The sequence below is a fragment of the Barbus barbus genome (genome assembly GCF_936440315.1).
Source record: "Barbus barbus genome assembly, chromosome: 42".
NCBI classification, from domain to species: domain Eukaryota; kingdom Metazoa; phylum Chordata; class Actinopteri; order Cypriniformes; family Cyprinidae; genus Barbus; species Barbus barbus.
In genome coordinates, this window is record NC_136720.1 from 27011427 (window position 1) to 27035560 (window position 24134).

Here is a 24134-nt window from a genome sequence, read left to right on the forward strand (position 1 = left end):
ATGCAATTTTTATATGTATTCATTTTAAAAATTAAATACATTTACTTTTTAATATAGTAAAAATTAAAAAAGTAAAAATAAAAAAACAATAGGAAAATGCATTGAGAAGATCTAATACACTCTAAAAAATGCTGTGTTAAATATAACCCAGTGCTGGGTAAATATTGGACAGAACACATGCTGGGTTGCTTTCAACCAACAGTTGGTTTAAATGTTTAACCTTCTGGGCAGTAACCCAACCACTGGGTTCGTCCATATTTTACCCCGCGCTGGGTTGTATTTAACCCAGCATTTTTTAGAGTGTAGTCACAAGTTTATCAAGTAAAAAAACACAAAGCCTCAGTCTGTCTGTGTTTCTCCGCAGTATCCCTGATCCCAGTGAAAAGCATCATGGTCTAGCTAACTGTGTGCTGGAGGTCGGCGTCTCTCAGGTGTTTTCTCTCCCACCGCTGCCGGACGAATCACGTTCCCTCTTTCACTTCTACATCCACGAGGAAGCCGTCAGAGACGCCATGATTGGCAGAGGGAGGCGTTGTTGGCAGGGCCCAGGGCTCCGCCTCCAGGGGGCAGCAGAAGACGAGAGAGGAGATGAAGACGAGCACTTCCTGTCCGACTTTCACATTCCGAACTTCGTGAGCTCTGACCGGAATTCCAGCATCGGCAACGATGACTTCCTGCTGTGCGAGGCGCCAATCATCACAGACAGCCAATCAGCTGCGCTGAAGAGCTCAGAGCCCGCCCACCCTTCCTATGATGTCATCAGACACTAACACACAGACTCATTTCTCACATGGACAGTGATTGATTTTAAATGAGCTGTTGATTCTCAAGAAATGCAAATTGATATGAGAATATATAGCTCGTTTTTAATTTTTACGAAAGGGTTTTATGCAGTAGATTACAATAGTGATCAAAACATTTCTACAAGACTTTCACTATATGGTATTCTGAACTCTAAGGTGACTATTTTTAGTTAGTTCCTTTAGTTTAGTCGTTGTGTGCGAAATGATAAAGGAAAGTGAAGTTTGTTTTTTTGTGCATCTTCATGACTGTGTGTGTGTTTACGGGTATTATAGTATTATTGAGATACTATTATAGTTTATAACAATAGTTTAATTATGAATTATTAAACTATTAATAGTTTATAACAACTGTTTGCCACTCTGTACTTCTTTCTCGACTATCTGCTATAGATATCACTGGTGCTGCTCTTCAGTGGCTAACTTCATATCTATCGGATAGACAGCAACTGGTCAGAATAAATAAGAATAGATCTCACACTGTCACTATTTCCCGTGGTGTACCCCAAGGTTTTGTACTTGGTCCACTCTTATTTCTCATTTACGTGCTGCCACTGGGTCAGCTCATCAGACGTCATGGTCTCAATTTTCATAGTTACGCTGATGATATTCAAATCTATTTTACGGTTCAACCCAATTCAGTTTGTCCACCCCTTTCTATTGTTTTCTGTCTTCAAGAACTTAAAACCTGAATGTCAGATAACTTTTTACAACAAAATGCAGACAAGACTGAAATCCTGGTGGTTGGCCCTAAATCACAGCGCTCCTCCCAGCATGACATCTTCATAGATATAGATGGTGTCCAGATTAGGCCCTCAACAACTGTGCAAAATTTGGGAGTGTTGTTTGACTCTGCGTTATGCTTTGATTCACATATTGGTCAGATTGTTAAATCATTCTTTTACCAATTGTGGAATATTGTTCGTATATGTTCCTCACCTAATTTTGGAGATGCTGAAACTATTATCCTTGCTTTTATATCCTCCGGATTGGATTACTGTAACTCCTTATATAGCTGCTTACCTGCCAAAGTTATTAATTGTCTCCAAATGGTACAAAACTTGTTAATTATCTGTAGTTCTTTGTTGTCAACGCTTGTTTGTCTGAATGTCCCCTCTGATTTTCTTGTGTATTTTGTTTGCCAATTTTTATATATATATATATATATATATATATAATATTACTATTATTAATTTGTTTTATGATTCAGAAAATTGCCACTGTAAGGAAGCTTGTTTAATTGCGACTTTATCACAATTCAGACTTTTTTCTCGCAGTTCTGAGAAACAACTCAGAAGTCAAATAAAACGGTTGCCATGCCAACTTGCTACTGTAAACAAAATCTGCACCGCTTGCCCCGCCTCTGGGCTCTTCTGATTGGTTCACTGTTTTGGAACTGACATTGATCAGTGGCTCTGCATGTAAAAGTTTAAATTCTTTTGTTTTCACTTCTTAAAAACACGGCGCTCGTGCAAAACACTAAAAGACACTAGACACGGGCGCAAGACTCATACACCTCCATCTAGTGTGTTTATAGAAAAACAAAGGTAAAGTAGTGCATTATGGACCAACGCGTTCTGTGTAAACGACCCCTTAGGGTTGTTTTATTAACAGGTTTTCATAACTAGTGCAACTTAATAGACAATATTTCAGACAGGACAGCGAGTGTTTGGGAAACCTGTTTGGAAAGTCATTATTTTGCATGTGCATAAATCACTTAGGGCCTAGATGGGTTTAAGTGGCAAAATTTGGTAATTGTTGCACAAATATATAGTCATTGCTCACTAAAAGTGTGTATTTGAACTCTGACAGACGCTGTTCCTCCTGAGGAAAGATGAGAGATGTGTTTCTCAAGAGGAGTAAACATTGCGATTATCGCCTCTAATGAACACCAATCACACGCAGCGCAAAGCATTCTGGGTAAGCGAACCGAAGAGCTTTCCTGAGTAAGAGACAAAATGAGAGATTTATTAGGGTGTCCCGCGTCTCTTGCAGATCTATAATGACCATAATGGCACAGGCGGCAAGGACATGTCACTAATAATGGAGGAAAGAGGGGAAAGGTTGTTTCCATGGAGATCAGAATAATGTGTTATAATAGAAAAGAACATTCACATCACTCTTGAACCTGTTTTAATGGGAACATTTAAGAGAAGTGTGTGTAGGAGAAGTGTTTTCTCTTTGGTTAAAAAATATTGGACTTGAGATTTCTTTGTTATGAAAATAAAGCAGCCCAGAAAATCATATGCAACAGAAATGATGGATTTTATGTCAATTCAGGTCTGAATAATGAGTCGTGAGGCTCAGAGAAAGTTCATGATCACCACGCATTTATTAAACAACGAACATCATCTTCAGAATAAAACACCATCTTCAGAGATGAAGAAACACACATTGTGCAAAAACACATGTGTGCATTCCACATACTGTAGTGTGTTACTATGGAAACAGAGCAGGACTGATAGTGAGGGACTGCTGGATTCAAAGGTTACATCCCATAAACACACAAACAAACACTCATACACAGTGCACTGCAGACTCCTGTAACCGAATGAAACTGCTAATGAAGCTCAAATGTAAATGCTGATTAACCCTGCTGGGAAATCAAGCTTACAAACACTGTAGCTTTAGGTTAATATATATATATATATATATATATATATATATATATATATATATAACTTTAAGGTAATCTTATTATTAACCTAAAGCTATATATATACACACACACACACACACCAGTTCTTTTTGGTCCTTGAATCTGAGGATTGCAATATTCTAGTGATAACAGAACTGAACTGTTTCACCGTTTGCGTCAGTATTTCTCACAGCAACTGTCATGGCAGACACCCAAATCCACTGTCAAACGGAGATTTGAATATATACACTGAACAAAATTATAAACGCAACACTTTTATTTTTGCCCCCATTTTTCATGAGCTGAACTCAAAGATCTAAGACTTATTCTATGTACACAAAAGGCCTATTTCTCTCAAATATTGTTCACAAATCTGTCTAAATCTGTGTTAGTGAGCACTTCTCTGCCGAGATTATCCATCCACCTCCCAGGTGTGGCATATCAAGATGCTGATTAGACAGCATGATTATTGCACAGGTGTGCCTTAGGCTGGACACAATAAAAGGCCACTCTAAAATGTGTAGTTTTATCACACAGCACAATGCCACAGATGTTGCGAGTTTTGAGGGAGCGTGCAATTAGCATGCTGACTGCAGGAATGTCCACCAGAGCTGTTTTCCATGAATTTAATGTTCATTTCTCTACCATAAGCCATCTCCAAAGGCGTTTCAGACAATTTTGGCAGTACATCCAACCGGCCTCACAACACATGTAACCACACCAGCCCAGGACCTCCACATCCAGCATCTTCACCTCCAAGATCGTCTGAGACAGCCACCCGGACAGCTGCTGCAACAATCGGTTTGCATAACCAAAGAATTTCTGCACGCACTGTCAGAAACTCTCAGGGAAGCTCATCTGCATGCTCTTCGTCCTCATCGGGGTCTCGACCTGACTGCATTTCATCGTCTAACTGACTTGAGTGGGAAAATGCTCACATTTGATGGTGTCTGGCACTTTGGGGAGGTGTTCTCTTCACGGATGAATCCTGGTTTTCTCTGTACAGAGCAGATGGCAGACAGCGTGTATGGCGTCGTGTGGGTGAGCGGTTTGCTGATGTCAGCGTTGTGGATCGAGTGGCCCATGGTGGCAGTGGGGTTATGGTATGTGCAGGTGTATGTTATGGACAACGAACACAGGTGCATTTTATTGATGGCATTTTGAATGCACAGAGATACCGTGAGGAGATCCTGAGGCCCATTGTTGTGCCGTTCATCCACGACCATCACCTCATGTTGCAGCATGATAATGCACGGCCCCATGCTGCAAGGATCTGTACACAATTCCTGGAAGCTGAAAACATCCCAGTTCTTGCATGGCCAGCATACTCACCGGACATGTCACCCATTGAGTGTTTGGGATGCTCTGGATCGGCGTATACGACAGCGTGTTTCCGTTCCTGCCAATATCCAGCAACTTCACACAGCCATTGAAGAGGAGTGGACCAACATTACACAATCAACAACCTGATCAGACGTGTTGCACTGCATGAGGCAAATGGTGGTCACACCAGGTACTGACCGGTTTTTGGACCCCCCCGGCCAGTTTTTGTTTACATATATGTGTGTGTACTGTGTATATTTATTATGTTTATATAAATACACACACATGGATGTATATATTTAAGAAAAATATGTTATATTTATATTTTAAATATATTTATATATAATATAAATTATATGAATATAAATATAAACATGTAAATACATGTAAATATTTTCTAAATATATACTGTATGTGTGTGTCTTTATGTATGCATAATAAATATACACAGTACACACACATTTTATTTTATTACAAAAACTTTTATTGTTTCTAATAAGTTATGAAAAAAGTTATTTCTGAATTGTTCCTTGAACTTTCAAAATGTCCAGTTCATTTAAATGTTTTAAAACTGTTTTTCCCCTTTGTTTTACAAACATTAAGGGAACATTCCAATTCATACTTTTGCAAACATTCTGGGAACGTTAATTTTGAATGAACATTCTGAAACAAGTACGTTTAAAAGACAACTAAAACATTTCAGTAGTGAAATATTCCATATACAGTGTATAAATAAAGTTTTTGTGCTAACATTATGAGAACATTATTAAAAACCAGATAACTTTAAACATTCTATTAACATTACTGGAAGAACTATTTGTTCATAACTTTGAGAGAACTTTGCCAGAAGTTACTTGCTAGCTTTGTATGACCAGCTGGTTACTAGTTTGTTGCTGGTCCAAGATGATCTACTAGACTGTGCCAGCTACTGTCCAAACAATGAGTTTTTAAAATTGGTTTACATAAAACTTCCCCAAGTTTATAAGTAATAACGAGCAGCTGTGAAGCGGTTGCTTCGCCAGCAGGTGGCGCTCGCGTTCCTAAAGCTGAACTAAACCTCTGTGTGTGTGTGTGTGTGTGAGAGAGAGAGAGAGTGTGTGTGTGTGTGTGTGTGTGTGTGTGTGTGTGAGAGAGAGAGAGAGAGAGTGTGTGTGTGAGAGAGAGAGAGAGAGAGTGTGTGTGTGTGTGTGTGTGTGTGTGTGTGTGAGAGAGAGAGAGAGAGAGTGTGTGTGTGTGTGAGAGAGAGAGAGTGTGTGTGTGTGTGTGTGAGAGAGAGAGTGTGTGTGTGTGTGTGTGTGTGTGTGTGTGTGTGTGTGTGTGTGTGTGTGTGTGTGTGTGTGTGTGTGTGTGTGTGTCTGCGTGTGTGAGTCTGAGTGAAGCCCAGAAACTCTGGAAACATCAGCACCCAACACACAGCCAAGCATAAAACCGCAGTTTTACTAGAATCTAGATGAAGAGATCTGGTCTTGGACAGAGAGATGGCTTGAATATGAACGCTTCAGTTAAACGAACTTAAACTCAGATTAAGCGAAGATCTGCCTGTGAAAGCGGTCCAGTGTTTGTGTTTGCTGGTGGCACAGACTCTGCCCTGCCATCTGGATCGCATTTCAGACATCAGGAGCCGAATATATGCGGTTAAAGTGAGTCACTGCACGTGTTACGAAACACTCCCAGAATGCTGAGCGCCGCAAACGCGCGGGAAACACGAGATCAGTCATTAAAGCTGGATTTTCCTCTCTTGAATGTGACTGTATGGACAGACATGTGTGGAGGAAAGGCTTAAACATCATTTTTTCCAGCTCTAGCTACTGTAAATCAGACACAAAACTCGCCACAGAAGTTAATTTTATGGTCGCCATAGCAACAGAAGGATTGCTCAGTTAATAATGTTCTCAAAACATTAGCAAAACAATGGTGTATAGAAAATTGTTAATGCATTGCAACATTCAAAAGTAATGTTCCGATAATCTTTGCAAAAATGATCAAATTGAATGTGCACTTATTGTTTGCATGCCCACAAAAAAAATAAAAAATAAAATTGAATATTCAGAGAACCTTTAGAAGAACAGTTCGGTGCCAGACATGTTTAGAATCATAATGAGAACAGACTGTTATATTCACATATAGCGTGGGAATATGCACATATTTTTGCAGAGACACATTCATGTGGCCCAATATAAATAAACAACAGCATAATAAATATAAAATGGGCAAAATAACAAACACAAAGACACGTACAAGATAAAATACATTCTAAAAGAAAAAAAAACTTCTAAAATGTGTAATACATGCTCGGATGCATAATTGAAGATCCACCGATCCATTTCCATTAGGACAATTAAACATGGTTTTATTATAATAAAAGTGTAAAGTATAATGAGTAGAAATTACTCTACCTGGCCAAGTTAAATTTACTTATTTCCTTTGCTAATTTTAGATAATTTAGTTAAGTAGATTTTACTTTATTCCATATTTAAATTTTACTTAAAAAATATGCGTGCAAAATAAACATTTTGTAAAAGTAACTTCTTGTTTTTTTCAGTGTAGTAACCGTGGTTTTGTGGTGGATTGATTAGCATTTGTATAGCCTAACAACAGTTTTACTACAAATATCATGATTAAACTGTGGTTAGCACAGCAAAACCTGGTTCATTTGTGGTTACCATGGTTTAACTATAGGTTTCCTGGTTTTATTTGTAGTAAAACCAAACCATGGTTAATTTTCATAAGGGTTTTCTTGCTATGCATGACAGTGTGCTGGACAATTAGATGTTATTATGACACATGCATCTCTGCACAACTGTATTAGCTGTCTAAGACCAGGCTGATTACTAGTTTTGTTGCAAATACACTTGTTGGGCAAAGTTTTCCTTCACCCACGTTAATGTATTCCTCTTGTAGCTATAATGCAAGCAACCATTGGAAAGCAATGACCCAAAAACCTTCATAACTCTATTGAATATTAACCCATCTGTCAGTCTATAAAAACATGAAGTCAAAGCAAGTTCCCACAGACTGTGAGATTCTTTTCATTTGTTTCTCTGCTCATTAAAGCACTTAGTGGTGTCGACGCCAAAGTCTAACTGTGGGTGTGGAGGCCTTGCATACATTAATAATTCAGTGTGTGTGTGTGAGTGAGTGTGTGTGTGTGTGTGTGTGTGTGTGTGTGTGTGTGTGTGTGTGTGTGTGTGTGTGTGTGTGTGTGTGTGTGTGTCGTCAGACCGCAACCGTTGCACAACAGTCGTCATACCTGTCGTGTTCTCTGTCCTCACAGCGATCCACCTGTTCCTCTAACAGCAGGAGAAATGCACTCATTATTACCAAACTCTGCTTTCTGAACATATTAATTAGATGAGATTCCTTCAGAAGTGTTTTATAGATATTCTTACCTCTGTTCTTCAGGATCAGCTGATCTCAGAGCAGCAGAGGTTCTTCTTCTGACCCCTGGATCATGGTAAGCAGGCACGTTTCTCCTTGTTTACACACTTGGCTGGTCAGAATGGGTTTGTGGAGTGTGAATCCGTCTGAACAGGTCTGTACTTGAGAGGTAGAGGTGTGGGTGTGACGTTCAGGTAAATAATTAGCGCAGACGTTCAAGCTTTCTCTTTCTTTACACGAGAACTTCAGCATCAGTTCCATCGGATATGATTCATCTCCAGTGAGCAGATACTCTCAACTCTGAAGACCGGCTGTGAGTCTTTCTGCATTTGTTTTAATTCTGGACGAGGAGAAGGGATGCATGGATGGATTTGGTCTAAATATCTTGATTATTATAATAACTTTTCCATTAAAAGCACAAGAGTGCAGGTTCCACTTATGCTTTCAGCTGCAGTTCTTTAGAAAACCATCCACTCTTTGGTGACAAATTTAGGTTATAAAAACGTTGTAGGAGCGTTGTTTCTAAAACGATGAAATGTACAGGTTCTTGTCATGTTAGAACCTTATTTAAAGGTTGCAAAAATGTTTCTTACAGCGTACTAACTTTATTTTTACCTTAAATATAACATTATTTGAATGTTTATTTTAAGTTAAGTTTTCTTGTCGTGATTACATAAAAAAAAAACGTTTAACTTTTTCACCCAAAATATATAACGCTGCTTAAATGTTTATTCTAAGAATGTTAAAATGTATCGTTTTCTGTCGTGATTAGAACGTTATTTGAAGGTTACAGCAAACGTTTCCTGGAACGTTCATCAAGTACAGACAACATCATAAGAATTTTGAGAATGTTATTCTAAGAATGCTTTCTCTCAATATTACAAGACCCTACATCAAATATAAAGAATGCTTTTAAGAACTTTAAGAATGTTTTGTTCTAACGTTTAAAAAACATTTTCAGAACGTTCCCAGAAACCAAGTTTAAAATGCTCTTTAGAACAAGGCTCTTTGAAAAACTTTTTTTTAATGTTTTTGACATTGTTTACCAAGTGCTTTAACGAGAGAGGTTTGGCTGTAAAAAAAAAAAAATAATAATAATAATATATATATATATTTTTTTTTTAATGAATCTAAACTAAGCATGTATAATAATGCATTCAAGAAAGAGTTAAAGTTGTATTTAATGAGTGTATAATAAGAGTAAAGCGTGCTAAAATGACGCCAGCTCTGAGCATCATCGTTGTTGTGATATGCATGCATGTAAATGCGCTTTAGAGCTCAGAAACGCGTCTGAAGGGCTCTCTGAATGTGCTCTTGTTCTTTGTGTTGGACTCGGTTCATCTGATCCTCTGAAACCCAATCCAGCTCTGCCTCCTTCTTCACTGCCAGCGTCTCTCCGCGCGCGTCCTGCAGCGCACTAATAATGAACGCTCGCGCTCTCTAATGATCCGCGCGTCTGATCGCTTCTATCGATCCGGAGCTTCTGTGAGCCGCAGGGCTGGATCAATTCGCCAAAGACGCGCTTCTCTGGGTGTTTCGCTCGCCGAACCGGACCGTGAGTTTCTCTCGATGAATAATGACTGTGTGATATTCCATATGTGATAATAACATAGAAATACTTTAGAATCTTTTGTTGCTTATTTATATTTGTCTCAGTTTTTAATTGTTCCCAGTAATGAAGCGTCAAAGATAAAATCACCGCGTCTTTGAATGTTCTTTCAGACTTCTGGACTGTATTTCTAGAGAGAGAGAACTCTCTGGAACACTTTGCTAAAGTTTATTAGACAGAAAGTCAAACTTTAATGCCAATCCCAAAATACTTGTTTTTATAATGCATAGTGTTCTCCTTAAAGGGATAGTTCACAAAAAAAAAATAAAAAAAAATAATAATTTACTCAAACTCAAGTTGTTCCAAAGCTGTATGAGTTTCTGATAAAAAGATACTTTGAAGAATGTTGGTAACCAAACAGTTGACGGCAGCCATTGACTGTAATAGTATATTTTCTAAACTAATTTACATTTTTGGGGAAACTATACCTTTAATCTTTGATGACAGTGATAACAATACCAGAAACTAAATATATGTTTTTTTGAGGGCAGGGATTTATGTGTCTGTTTTGGGGGGTTTTATCTGTAAGATGAGCCGATATAAGACTGAGGCTGATTAAATGGCAGATATATGGCAGATTTTAGATAATTATGAGTGTTAGTGGGATTTTCTTGTGGATATGCTTCAATGTTGCATTTCTGAACATAATTTTTCATTACAAACTATATCAAAACCATAACATGAGTGAGAAGTTAAATTGAAAAAGGACCGTTTTGAGAATGTCTTTGTGTTTGGTTTGTCTGTCTTTTGCTTTAATGACAGCATCACTCATTTACATACATCTGTAGTCAGTGACCAAGACATAATGCAGAATATTATATTTTTATGATCTATTTTGCATCCTTGTTTTACATTTTTAAAAATCCTGCATCTTTTTTCCAGGTTTTACTCAATTTTGCAGCAATTTTGGCTCTGCTTGTTGGCTAAAGTCAGAGCAAATCATGGACAGTCTCTGTATTTTTAACCTTAGATTATGATTTCGAGCATGAGCTTAGTTTGAGAACAGTTATATTAAATGTTTTATATTGTCTTCTCATTCAAACATTTCCAATGATCATGTTAGCATTTATTGAGCTAAGAGCAATTAACCAGTGATGGGAGAAACAAACCTTTTCGAAGCTTTGAATCAATTGAACACAAAGAAAACTCAGGACAAAACTGCATAAAACAATTATTAATTTGCAGAGCTTGTTTTATGGAAGACTTGTCTAAAGAGGCCATTCAGAAACGATTAACCTCTTTTTTAATGAATGAATCATTAAAAATGTCTATGAATTCATAAAACTGATCTGAGATCAGGTAAAAAACCAGTTCAACCGAAACAGGTATAAATAATTATTAGCTACTGATTACATCTTCAACGCTGTAATCAGATTATGTACTAATAACTCTAAAAGTATTGCAGCACTTATTCCTAATTTCTTTTTAAATCCAATGTCAATCTCGACCAGTTGAACAATACAAGGATAGACATTTGCTCTTTTAATTCTTTCACATAAATAATATCAAATTGCATAAATTATTCTGTGACAGATTAAAGTATTTAAGGGGGAAGTTTACATTAAACACATACACCTTGACATTAGATGGTAAATCCACTGTTATTTTATATCAAATTGTTCTGTAATGAAATGACATCAGAAGTAACTGAAAGTAGAACAATTCAGAGTAATCCATTACTTTACTTTTAGTAATTAAATTACAGTAATTAATCAAGTAGTAATGCATTACACCCAACACTAACTGCAATTAACATGTATGAGTACAAAAAAATTCAAATGTGACAGTTCTGCTTATTTAAACTTGATATTTCCTAACTATTTCCTAATTTTGAATTTCTTAACCCATTAGCTCATTTTTTCTTAGCTTGTTTTGTCAGCAGCCAATATATGACGTTTTTCCACCAAATTTCTTAACAGTAAGATTTTTAATGTTTTTTTAAGAAGTCTCTTCTGATCACCAAGCCTGCATTTATTTGATCCAAAGTACAGCAAAAACAGTACAATTCTGACATATTTTTACTATTTAAAATAACAATTTTCTATGTGAATATCTATAAAACTGTAATGTATTTCTGTGATCTGCAGCTGTATTTTCAGCATCATTACTCCAGTCTTCAGTGTCACATGATCTTCAGAAATCATAATAATATACTGATTTACTGCTCAACAAATTTTTTTTTTAATTATAAACAATATTTAAAACAGATGAGTAAGTATTTCAAGATTCTTTGATGAATAGAAAGATTCAAAGATCAGCATTTATATGAAATAAAAATCTTTTGTAATATTATACACACTATACCCTTCAAAAGCTTGGAGTCGGTATAATTCTTTTTGGGGGGGGGGGTAAATTCTATACATTTATAGAAATGAATACTTTTATTTAGCAAGGACGCTTTAAATTGATCAAAAGTGACGAGAAAGACATTTATAAAGTTACAAAAGATTTCTATTTCAGATAAATGCTGTTCTTCTGAACTTTCTATTCATCAAAGAAACCTGAATAAAATTCTACTCAGCTGTTTTCAACAGAATGATAATAATGATAAATGTTTTAATATCAGAATGATTCCTGAAGGATCATGTGACTGAAGTAAAATTCAGCTTTGGAATAAATTACATTTCAACAGATAAAACGGTTATTTTAAATAGTAAAAATATTTCTCAATTTTACTGTTTTTGCTGTACTTTGGATCAAATAAATGCAGGATTGGTGAGCAGAAGAGACTTCCTTAAAAAACATTAAAAATCTTACTGTTCAGAACGGTTTGACTGGTGGTGCAAGTATTAGACATACACTGCAAAAAAAGATTTTCTTCCTTAGTATTTTTGTCTTGTTTTCTACTATAAATATCTAAGAATTATTGAATCAAGATGCATTTACTTTACAAGTAAACGACTTAAGATATTATGTCTTGCTTTAAGAAAAAAACGACAACATTTTGTTAGTTTTTGCATAAATCAACCAAAACCTCTGCCAATGGGGTTGTTGTTGTTGTTTTTTCAGAAAACAAGGCATATTATCTTAAGTAATTCTACTTGTCCAGTAAATTCATCTTGATTCAAGAATGTTTAGATATTTATACTAGAAAACAAGACCAAAATACTAAGGAAGAAAATCTTTTTTTGTAGTATAAAAACAACCAAATGCATAAAAACTGTCAAAGGGGTAAAAATGCCCCTGGAAGTCAGATATTGCCTCTTCATTTCTGCCTCCTAGCGAGTGTTCCAGATCAGACTCTCAGTGTTTGGCATGTGTTTGTTTGCAGGCTGAGAGTCCTCAGGAGCACAGCCCAGGTGTATTGAGTCGCATCGGGAGCTGGCTGTCGTGGGGTTGGGGCAGTCCGGCGTCCAGCGGAGATGATCCTGCCTCCCAAACACAGCAAGAGGAGGCTCCTGAGGAGGACCACGGAGAAACCAGTGCAGACGAGACACACAGTCCCTCACTAGGTGAGAGCGATCCAGCAGAGACGAGCCCAACCCTCGACCGGAATGCCAAACATCTGAGACTCAGCAAAAAAAACAAGTCAATTGAGAGGAGAAGGCCACCTGAGCTCGACCAAATGGGCCGGAGGAGATCTGGCAGGAGGAGGCGGAGTTCTCATGGAGAGGGGGGCGGGGTTAAATCCCCAACCAATCCCCAGTCTGAAAGCCCTGAATCAACCAGTTTGACGAGTGGCCCGCGAATGACATGCTCTGACTCGGCTTTTAAGGAGATGGGAAAAAGCCTCCCAGAAGCCTCCGGAGCAGAAGCGCCAAACTCAGGTAACCACGAGGATGTCTTCCAAGCAGAATGGGTCCAAGCGCACCTGAGCGAAGACGCGGATTCGGATTCACTCGTCCAAGCAGCACTGGTTTATACAGATATGGACGAGGAACGGGTCGTGAGGCTAACAGAGAGCTCTGAATCCAAACGAAGGAGCATCAAAGTGTCTCACAGCGAGGTGGTCTTCGCTAAAAAGGTGGTGGTCACCTCGGAGGAGCAAAGGGAAGATCAAACTGAGACTTTTAAAGACCCCAAACGGCCGAGATCTGAGGAGAGAGCCAGGTAAATTTATCTGTTTAACCTGTTCGTGGCTGTGCTTACAGGAATAACAAAAAACTAAATTCTTGTGTTTGATTTGATCTGGGAGCTACTTTTGTTAAAGCAAAAGTTACTGTTTGGGCTTGAATTTAAGTCGTGGGAAATCTATCAGGACAAAACATCACTGCAATATCTGCCAATGCAGCAAGAAAAATAATCGTTTAGCCTTTAATTTAAGATTAATTTTCTATCCCCATTGGCAGATATTTTTGCTTGTTTTAAGCAAAAATTAACACAATTTTATTTTTTTCAGAAAACAAGACATAATATCTTAAGTCATTTTACTTGTCCAGTAAATGCATCTTGATTCAAGAATGTTTAGATATTTATACTAGAAAACAAGACAAAAATACTAAGTAAGAGAATCTTTTTTTGCAGTGTTTTAAAGCAAATGTTTCTGTATTTGAAGTTGAATGTGCTGCATATAAACATGTGAAATCTTGCTTAAAGATTATCATGCGTCATGTTGTGAAATATGCTCTCTTACTAGGTCATTATCAGGTAGTTGTCATTCCTCTGGGCTGTAAAGTCATAGATAAAAAAAATTAAAAAAAACTGTTGATTAATGTTCCTGACCTGGTTGCAACAGCTCCCTGCATTGAAAAGAAGCATTTTCATAACAATAAGTGTTTACACAGTAAATTGCCAGTTTTTCTAGATGTCAGCTTTGCATTTTTCTACTGTATGCACCAGCAGCTCTTAAAGAAACAGTTCACCTAAAAACAAGTTTCGTTCCAAACCGCTGAAAACAAAAGGAGATATTTGGAGTATATTTAAGGTGTTCTTTTCCATTCAGTGAAAGTGATTTTTAATGCACGGTTTCTGTAGGTCTGAAAAAGTCTTAACTCACACTTCCACAAATCAAGGCTTTAAAAGGTCTTAAATTGGAGCAGAATTCATAAATCCATTGCATTAAATGTTGCATGCATTGCAAATGTCTGTATTTTTGTCTTGTTTTTCAGTACAAATATCTAAACAACCTTTAATCCAGATAGATTTACTTGAAGTTCAAAGTGAAGAAATTAAGTCCTGTTTTTGTTTTGTTTTTTGAGAAATTGAACAAAATTAAACGAGTTTATATGCCTAGAACAAGAACAAATATTTATCAATGGGGAATTAAAACTTGTTTTTCCTTTGAATTGCGTTAATTTTTCTGGGTTTGTAGTCAGATATTTGTCCTTTATCATAAATTCGCCCTATTTTGATAAATTTCTCAAACTTAATGTCATTATAGCATTCAACTTGACACTTTTTTGACATTTGCACTGGAAAACAAGACAAAAAATACAAAAAGAACATTATACTTTTTTGCAGTGTGATCAGAAGTTACAGTAAGAGTGATTACATATTCCATATAAAGTGTTGCTAATACAACTCATTGTGTTCGAAGACTTTTACATTTTTAGAACATGCTGACATATTGTGTTTCCTTTAACTTATTCCTTAATTATAACCTTAAGTCTCAAATTTGTCTTCATAAAACTTGCAGAAACCCTGCAATGTCAAACTCCCAAAAGAACAAAGGCATAACTTTGACTCTTGCACTATATTACAGTCATAATGCTAGTTCTAGGTGAGAAACAGACTAAAATGCATGCCACACTGCAAAACAATGATCAAAATTTAATATCTTGAGTCATTTTACTTGTCAAGTAAATGCATCTTGATTCAAGAATATTTAGATATTTATACTAGAAAACAAAGACAAAAATACTAAGAAAATATTTTTTTGCAGTGCATTTATTTTTTGCTGATAGCTTTCCCCTCACACAGCGATTTAAGAAGATTGCGCAAGAGTCATAACGTTTACGATGCATTTTTATGTTTTTCCTGCTTTTTGGAGCTTAACAGTCATCTCTCATTCACTTTCAAAGTAGGGGAAAGAACACTAAGAGTAAGTCACAAGGGTGAATTAGCTTGTAATTTTGTTGTGCAGCTTTTGAAATTTTATCTTGCAGCACGTGTTAGTCACTTTGAATAAAAGAGTTTTTCCAGAAAATGCAAATGAAGAAGGGGGAAGTTAGTTTCTTAATGGATTTGTGGCTTGCTTCAAGCAGAGATTAAACTGAGGAGAACAAACAAGGAATAGCAGAGAAAGAGGAAAGAAAATCAATGAGTCAACAGCTAATGAAGGGAGTGGCTGCGAATATGAATAGTGCACTCTAAAAAATGTTGGGTTAAATACAAGCCAGTGCTGGGTAAAATATGGACGAACCCAGCGATTGAGTTGTTTTGACCCAGTGGTTGGGTTACTACCTAGAAGGTTGGGTTGAACATTTAACCCAACCGTTGGTTGAAAACAACCCAATTGCTGGGTTTGTCCATATTTTACCCAGTGCTGGGTTGTATTTAACCCAGCATTTTTTCGAGTGTGTGAACTTGATATTCGAACCAGTTTTGACCTTTATTCTTTGCTATTTTACAGATGTCCAGACAGAGTGGACAGGACCAATGTGAAGTCCAAGGGCCAAATCGCAGACAAGATCTGTCTGTTTGAGAGAGGAGCCACCAATGCAGCTAACAGCTCCACAAATCTGCGTCACCTGGACATTTCTCCAGCTCGAAATGTGGCCAGTCGTCTTTTCACAGAACGTTCCGGAACGCGGTCCAGTTCCGCACCTCCAAACCAAACAGTTAAAGAGAGGGCGATGAATTTCAATGCAGGACGGAGGGGAGAAGAGAAGTTGACGTTGCCGTCTGGTCGCACGCTGAACGAAGGACATTCAAAAACGGCTGAAATATCTTATTCTGGACGTTTTGAAAAATCTACATCAAAGACAGATACCAGCGGAGAGCTAACGGCTAGATCCAAACCTCATTTAAACATGGCTCAAACAGACTCCAAATCTCACAATGCAACACAAAGCACACCTGCATTGTCAGAGAGCACATGTGACTCAAACATTGGGAATAAAGAGCTGGATTCTCTGCCAATGGTTTCGTCACCTACTCATGAGACACCGCAGGTGAAATCGCCAAAGCGGACCGTCTCGCGATCTAAAAGACGTCGAGGCAAAGATCCGCTGAGCCCCACCAAACAAGAAATGGGTCAGGGTAAACAGGAGATCAAGGACAAACCTCTTGTAGACATTGTAAATACGACAGAGCAGTATTCTGATAAAGAAAGACCCAACTCTGCTTGGGAGGCCGTAAGCAAAAAACCTGAAGTCCCTCCAAGGTTGGAGAAAGCAGCAGAAATTATGCAGAGCACAAAGAAAAATTCTGACTCAAAAAAGTCTCCACATGGGGACACAAAAGTTCCTAAAGAAATGAAAAGCAGCTCAAATGAAGAGAAGACAGAACGGACCGAGATTGACTCAAAAAAGGAAGAGAAACAGAGAAACATCAACAAAAAGCAGCCTGTTAAAGAGCGCTCAGAAGGAGAGGGGCAGAGGAACAGAGACGTGATTGTAAACACATTGTTTGAAGAGTCAGGGAAACCAGATCCATCTGTGACAAAAGAAGAAAAACCACCGTCCCCAGAGGACCTGAAGGAGGTCAGCTCTAAAGACTCCTTTGAGAAAGCCAATAACAGTGCTGCAGCCTCCAGGAAAGATGCCTTGCGAAACAGAGGGAGTGAGATGGAAACGCTGGTCTTACATGAGAAAAAAGCGGAAAACACCACTGAGTGTGACCCAAAATCTGCACAAAGACCATCAAAGACAAGCCAAAAGAGTAGAGAAAAACACCATTTGGCTGAGATTACCAATCAGAATGAGAAAAACGACCTTGAAACAACTGAGACACGCAAATATAGTACTGAAGTCAGGACATCAAAGCCAGCCGAGCAGAGTGTAGAAGAAGGAATTACAACAAAAACACATAAACATGGTAAATCAAAGGACACCTTAGGTGTGAGACAAGAAGACACAACAATTATGGCAACCAGTGAGGGTAAAGAAACTCAGACTACAGAGAAAAACTCTGAATTGTCTGATCAGACTAAAGAAAATGCAACTTCTAAAAGTAGGACAACACCAAACCCTGCTCTGGTCAAAGACCAAATTGACCATTTGGACAACATAATTTCACCTCAAATTCCACCTACAGAGGGAGGTGGTCCCAAAAGAGATGGGCCGCCTCCACAGAGCCAATCAGAGAGCGGAGGAGAACAGAAAACACAGGCAGTGTCTAATAAAATGGATTTACAACAGCCTACCACTGGTATTAAAAAGGGTGGCACCAAAGAAACCCAGAGTAAAATCACCAGCACAGAAATGGCATCCATAGTGAATGATGAAATATACTCTGTACAGGCGGAAGATCAGGTTTCTGACTGTCTTAAACAGTCTGGAGAAAATACACTTGGCTCTAGCCTTGAAAATACCTTACCTGAAATACCATCCAATAATGACAATCTACCTCTGAGGTCAGCAAAAAAGAAGCTCACTTCCTTGTCATCCAAAGCCATTGATGTATCCACTGAGCAATCTGGCCAGGTCACTGCTAAACCAGCCTCAACCGATGATACGGCCTACAGTCATAACAAGAACATAACTCTGTCAAACTCAGCTAATAAAAAAACAACTAATGAAAAGACCACTCCTCCACCAGCCTCAACCAATGTAATAACCCCTCCTGAAAAACCAACTACTATCGAAAAAAACACATCTCCACAAGCCTCAACCAATGAGAAAACCTCCACTTTGCCTCCCTCAACTAAAGAAAAGACTACAGGTCTATCAGCATCAACCACTGAGACAATCTCTGCTACATCATGCGCCAGAGATGACAAAAACAAACCTCCACCAGCCTCAACTGATGAGACAATCTCTGCTTTGCCTGCCCCAACTAATGAACAAACCATGCCTCCAACAGCATCAGCTAATGAAAAGACCACGCCTCCAACAGCATCAGCTAATGAAAAGACCACGCCTCCAACAGCATCAGCTAACGACAAGACCACGCCTCCAACAGCATCAGCTAAAGAAAAGACCACGCCTCCAACAGCATCAGCTAACGACAAGACCACGCCTCCAACAGCATCAGCTAACGAAAAGACGACGCCTCCAACAGCATCAGCTAACAACAAGACCACGCCTCCAACAGCATCAGCTAACAACAAGACCACGCCTCCAACAGCATCAGCAAACGAAAAGACCACGCCTCCAACAGCATTAGCTAATGAAAAGACCACGCCTCCAACAGCATTAGCTAATGAAAAGACCACGCCTCCAACAGCATCAGCAAACGAAAAGACCACGCCTCCAACAGCATTAGCTAATGAAAAGACCACGCCTCCAGCAGCATCAGCAAACGAAAAGACCACGCCTCCAACAGCATCAGCAAACGAAAAGACCACGCCTCCAACAGCATTAGCTAATGAAAAGACCACGCCTCCAGCAGCATCAGCTAATGAAAAGACCACGCCTCTCACAGGATCAGCCAATGAAAAGGCCATGCCTCCAACAGCATCAGCCATTGAAAAGACTACACCTCCCACAGGATCAGCCAATGAAAAAGCCACGCCTCCCACAGGATCAGCCAATGAAAAAGCCATGCCTCTACCAGCACCAACCATTGAGACAAGCTCCACATTATCAGGCTCAGCTAATGAACAGACCACACCATCTGCCTCATTAACCGTTAGGTTTCCCTCTACTTCATTAAGTTCAGGTGATGACAAGAACAAACTTCCATCAGCTTTAACCATTGAAACAATCTCCACTTCATTAGCATCCAGTGATGACAAGAACAAGCCTCTACCAGCCCTAGCTAATGAAAAGAACACAACTTCACTGGAGTCAACTATCAAAAGGACAACTAATGAAAAGACCATATCTCAACAAGCCTCAGCCAATGACACAACCTCCACTTTGCCTGCCTCAACTACATCTCCACCAGCATCAACCACTGAGACAATCTCTGATACATTAAGCTCCAGTGTTGACAAAAACAAACCTCCACCAGCCTCAACTTATGAAAAGAACACAACTACATCAGAGTCCGCTAATAAAAGGACAACTAATGAAGAGACCACATCTCCACAAGCTTCAACCAATGAGACAATCTCTAAGAAAAAGACTGCACCCCCACCAGCAACAACCACTGAGACGATCTCTGATACATTAGGCTCCAATGATGACAAGAACAAACCTCCACCATCCTCAACTGATGAAAAAACTACATCTTCATTAGACTCAAACAATGAGAGAACCACACCTCCACCAGCCTTGAATAACGAGACTTTGCCTGGCCTAGCTAATGATAAGACCACGCCACCAAAAGCATCAGCTAATGAAAAGACCACGCCTCCAACAGCATTAGCCAATAAAAAAGCCAAGCCTCTACCAGCACCAACTATTGAGACAACCGCCACATTATCAGGCTCAGGTGATGACAAGACCACACCTCCACCAGCCACAACTAAAGAAGATTCTGCACCTCAACCAGCTTCAACCAATCCACCAGTCTCCATTGATATCACTACTAAAAATGAGAGGACCACACCACTACCAGTGTCATCCTCTTTCCCGCTAACCTCTATCAATAGAGATAATATAACTCCACTTCCTTCATCCAAAGAAAAGACAATATCACCACCAGACTATGACAGTAGGAAGACCACACCTTCACCAGAAAAGACCTCAGGTCCTGAAGTCTCAGCGAAAGAGACTCCATCCACAAGAAAAAAGAAATTCATCCTCAAACCCTTTCTCCTTCCAGAAATCCCCCCTGCACCTGGCAGCTCCTCTCAGAGCAGGGACTCTCCATCTAGCTGGCTTGATGTGGATCACCGAGGTCCTATAAGGAAGAAGCTGTTGATTCCAAAACCCAAGTTCAGCTCCTCTGTGAGTGAGACCAAACTCCTGAACACATCGGGAAAGTTTGACCCAGATGACTTCATTGCAAATGTGAAAAGACTCGCGATGCCATTCAATCTTCCCCTGCGCAAACACAACAAACATCGCCTGCAAGCACCTCCATTTGCCATGCCTGCCATCAAAGAAGACCACTTTGAGAAACCCTTTGATCCAGAGGAGTTTCAGCATGGCTTGAGGCGAAGGAGGGAATTCATTTTGGATTTGCCTCCCAGTTCAAAATCAAAGAGTCTAGCTGCAGAAGTCAAAGAGGCGGAGATCAAACCAAAGCGAGAGAGCATCCTCACGAGATCCCTGATCTTTCAGAGAGCAAGGAAGGAGTCTGAAAAGGAAGAGGAAGAAAAAGAGGAGGCATCAGATGAAAAAACAACAGAACCACTGAAGGCAAAGTCTCGTTTGGAGAGGTGCTCTATTGTCAGCATTCTACGCAGCCCCAGCAAAGGGAGACGAATGGAGTTTTTAAGCCCCACTGAGTGTCCTTCAGGTGGGCTGTTATCACCAAGCGATGGTTCTGGGTCTACAGCATCTCCACAGTCACAGCTAGCCCCAACTACAGAACTACCCAAATTGGTCCCAGTAGAGGAAACCCTAGCTAAAAATAACAGCCACGGTACACCGTCTGGTTCTCAGGTTATTCTAAAACCTAGCATGGACATTGGGGCTGCCATGACACCTGACCTCAAAACAACTTCAAGAGACCCCACAGTCTCTCTTTTAACAGACTCTAATGCTCCTTTTCCTCCTAGTGGTACCCAAACTAGTTCCCAGGTCGTACCAAAACCTACGAAAGATGATGGACCTACCCCAACACCTGACTTGAAAACAACTTCATTTGACCCTCCAGTCATCATGTTAACAGACACTAATGCTCCTCCACCTAGTTGTACCCAGTCTAGTTCCCAGGATCATGGATCTGCTGTGGCACCTGATCTCAAAACAGCTTCGAGAGACCCCACAGTCACTATGTTTACAGACACTAATGTTCCTTCCCCTCCCAATGGTTCCCAGACTAGTTCCCAAGTGGCGCTGAAACCTACGAAAGATATTGGCCCTACCCTGACACCTGACTTAAAAACAACTTCATTTGACCCTCCAATCACCATGCTAACAGATACTAATGCTTCTCCACCTAGTTGTACCCAGTCTGGTCCCCCGGATGTTGGACTTGCCATGACACCTGACCTTAATGCTTCTACACCTCCCAGTGGTTCCCAGACTAATTTCCAGGTTGTTCCGAAACCTACTACAGATGATGGACCTACACTAACACCTGACTTGAAAATAACTTTATTAGACCCTCCAATCACCACGGTAACAGACACTAATACACCTATAATGCCTAGTTATACCCAGTCCGGTTCCCAGGATGTTCTAAAGCCTATCAAGGATTATGGACCTGCTATGACACCTGATCTCAAAACAACTTCAAGAGACCCCTCAGTCACTATGTTTACAGACACTAATGCATCACTGCTTCTCAACGGTACCCAGACTGTTTCTGATGTTGTTCTGCAACCTGATGGGCCGACCCTGAAAACAACTACAGTAGATGCTAATGCTCCTCCACCACATCCTTCCTTTGATGACATCATGTTGCCTAGTTTCCTGGAGAAATTTCTTCCAAAGCAACCTGAAAACGCTCAACCATCAAATAAGATCAACCCACTGGTCAGCCATCCCTCATTCATCACACTGACCACAGCAACAACACATACTTGCATATGTTCATATACTAAGCTAGTGTTAAGTGATGTTTCACAATAGTGTTGCTCTGTGTGTATATATTTGTGTGTGCTGGTTAGGTGGCTAGAGAAAGTGCCTCAATACCTGGTCTAGTGGATCTGAATAAGGCTGTTGACGTAGCTGATGGGAAGATCCCAGAAGTTACGGTTCCACCGGCACAGGTAGTTCCAGTGGCTAAAATCCCTCAAGCTAAACCTCAGAGAGAACTACCAAATGTATAACCAATAAGTCAATAAAAAACCAATGCATATTTTCTTTGTAAATCTAAATATTTATTTGTTCATAGCTGCAATTGCTCTGCATGCCTGCTAGTTATTCATGCATGTCCATATTTGCACGTGGCAAATGTGAGATTAAGTTTTAACATGTTAAGGGTAAAATCTTTGGGACCATGTTTTTGACTGCTTTGTTAAATATTATGAAACATTTGCAAAACGATTACCCGCATTACTGTCTTAACCACAACGTTTTGTCTTTCAGATTCCAGCTGCTCGCGGAATCCACCGGCGTCCTGGAAAGGTTTGCCAGCATTTCAAACTCGTGACTTAACAAGAGAATTTCAGATATTAAAACCTGCTTAGTCTGCATGAGCAATTTTTTTTTTTAATTTTACTTATGCTTTAAATATGTAAGCAAAGTGCATAAGCTGTAACTTCTTGGGCCTTAATTTGAAGTCTTGTGTCTGTCAGATTGTGATATTTGAGCACCACCAGTTCAGCGGTCAGTCCTTTGAGTTCTACAGGGATCAACCTTATGCCACACACATGCAACTGTCTAGTGTCATATCTATTAAAGTGGTCAGAGGATGGTAAGTGGCATCTATGGAGAACAAATACTGGGCCTTTCAGTTGATTAGATTTAACTGTGCATTTTGGCCTTTTTGTAGCTGGATACTATACGAGAAACCAGGATTTGAGGGACGATGTATCGCTCTGGAAGAGGAAGGAGTTACCGAACTGCCCAATCAATGGGCAGAAGAGGGTGAAGAAACATCTGCCCCTGTGGTCATTGGCTCAATTCGACTGGCTGTCAGAGTAAGTGACCTTCTTGAAAGGATTGTTTTGAATGCAGTAACCGCTTTCCGAAGGTCAAAGGCGATGGGAGTGACCGCTGTGTTTTCCTGTATGTGTCTGCAGGACTACACTCCGCCCCGGATAGAGCTGTTCACTGAACCTGCTGGCAGAGGCAGAAGCTCTGAGTTTGTGGATGATACAGAGGAAGTAGGCAGTTTTAGCCGTCCTCAAATCACCGGCTCCATCAAAGTCCACAGTGGTCTGTAAGTGGACAAACATGCCCTGCTCAGACCTTGAGCGTTTGCTGGGGTGTGTGTTTGGACGCTGTTGTTGGGTGTGTGTGGACAAAGTGAAGCTCATGACATCTGTACTGAATACTTACAAAAAATGTGTTAAAAAATGTGTTTGTGATGCTTAGTGAAGCCAAAAGAGCACATTTTGCAACCGCATAGCAATGTGTTAAAAATCAATCAAAACACCAACATGTTGAACATCAACCAGAAACTCACAGCTTAATGTGTACTTCGGCCCTCCACGTTCCGCGACAGACGTAATTTTTGACATCAGAAGTGTTCATGGATGTCCACACATACCGTCCAAGTGTAGAACCCTAGCAACCGCACAGCAACACCCTAGCAGCCACCCCGGGTAACCTAGCAACCACATAGCAATACTCTAGTAACCATCCAGAATAGCTTGGCAACCAAATAACAACACCCTAGC

The 24134-nt window shown here is 39.6% G+C and overlaps 2 protein-coding genes across 2 annotated transcripts in view; both read left to right on the forward strand.

The window, feature by feature from the left end:
• LOC306861901 (melanocortin-2 receptor accessory protein 2B-like) overlaps nt 1-770 on the forward strand; it is a gene marked incomplete at both ends in the record, with an annotated part of 3097 nt that extends 2327 nt beyond the window's left edge. The window contains one exon of the mRNA XM_079404383.1: nt 365-770. Within this exon, the coding sequence (XP_079260509.1) occupies nt 365-770 (406 nt within the window). The remainder of the gene's footprint in view (nt 1-364) is intronic.
• A 7261-nt stretch (nt 771-8031) lies between these two features.
• Nucleotides 8032-24134, forward strand: part of LOC306861238 (uncharacterized protein) — a 36503-nt gene continuing 20400 nt past the window's right edge. Inside the window, exons 1-8 of the mRNA XM_079403395.1 lie at nt 8032-8215; nt 13020-13798; nt 16260-22323; nt 22458-22559; nt 22879-22917; nt 23088-23206; nt 23285-23432; nt 23535-23674. Coding sequence (XP_079259521.1) covers nt 8213-8215; nt 13020-13798; nt 16260-22323; nt 22458-22559; nt 22879-22917; nt 23088-23206; nt 23285-23432; nt 23535-23674 — 7394 coding nt within the window. The 5' untranslated portion in view covers nt 8032-8212. The remainder of the gene's footprint in view (nt 8216-13019; nt 13799-16259; nt 22324-22457; nt 22560-22878; nt 22918-23087; nt 23207-23284; nt 23433-23534; nt 23675-24134) is intronic.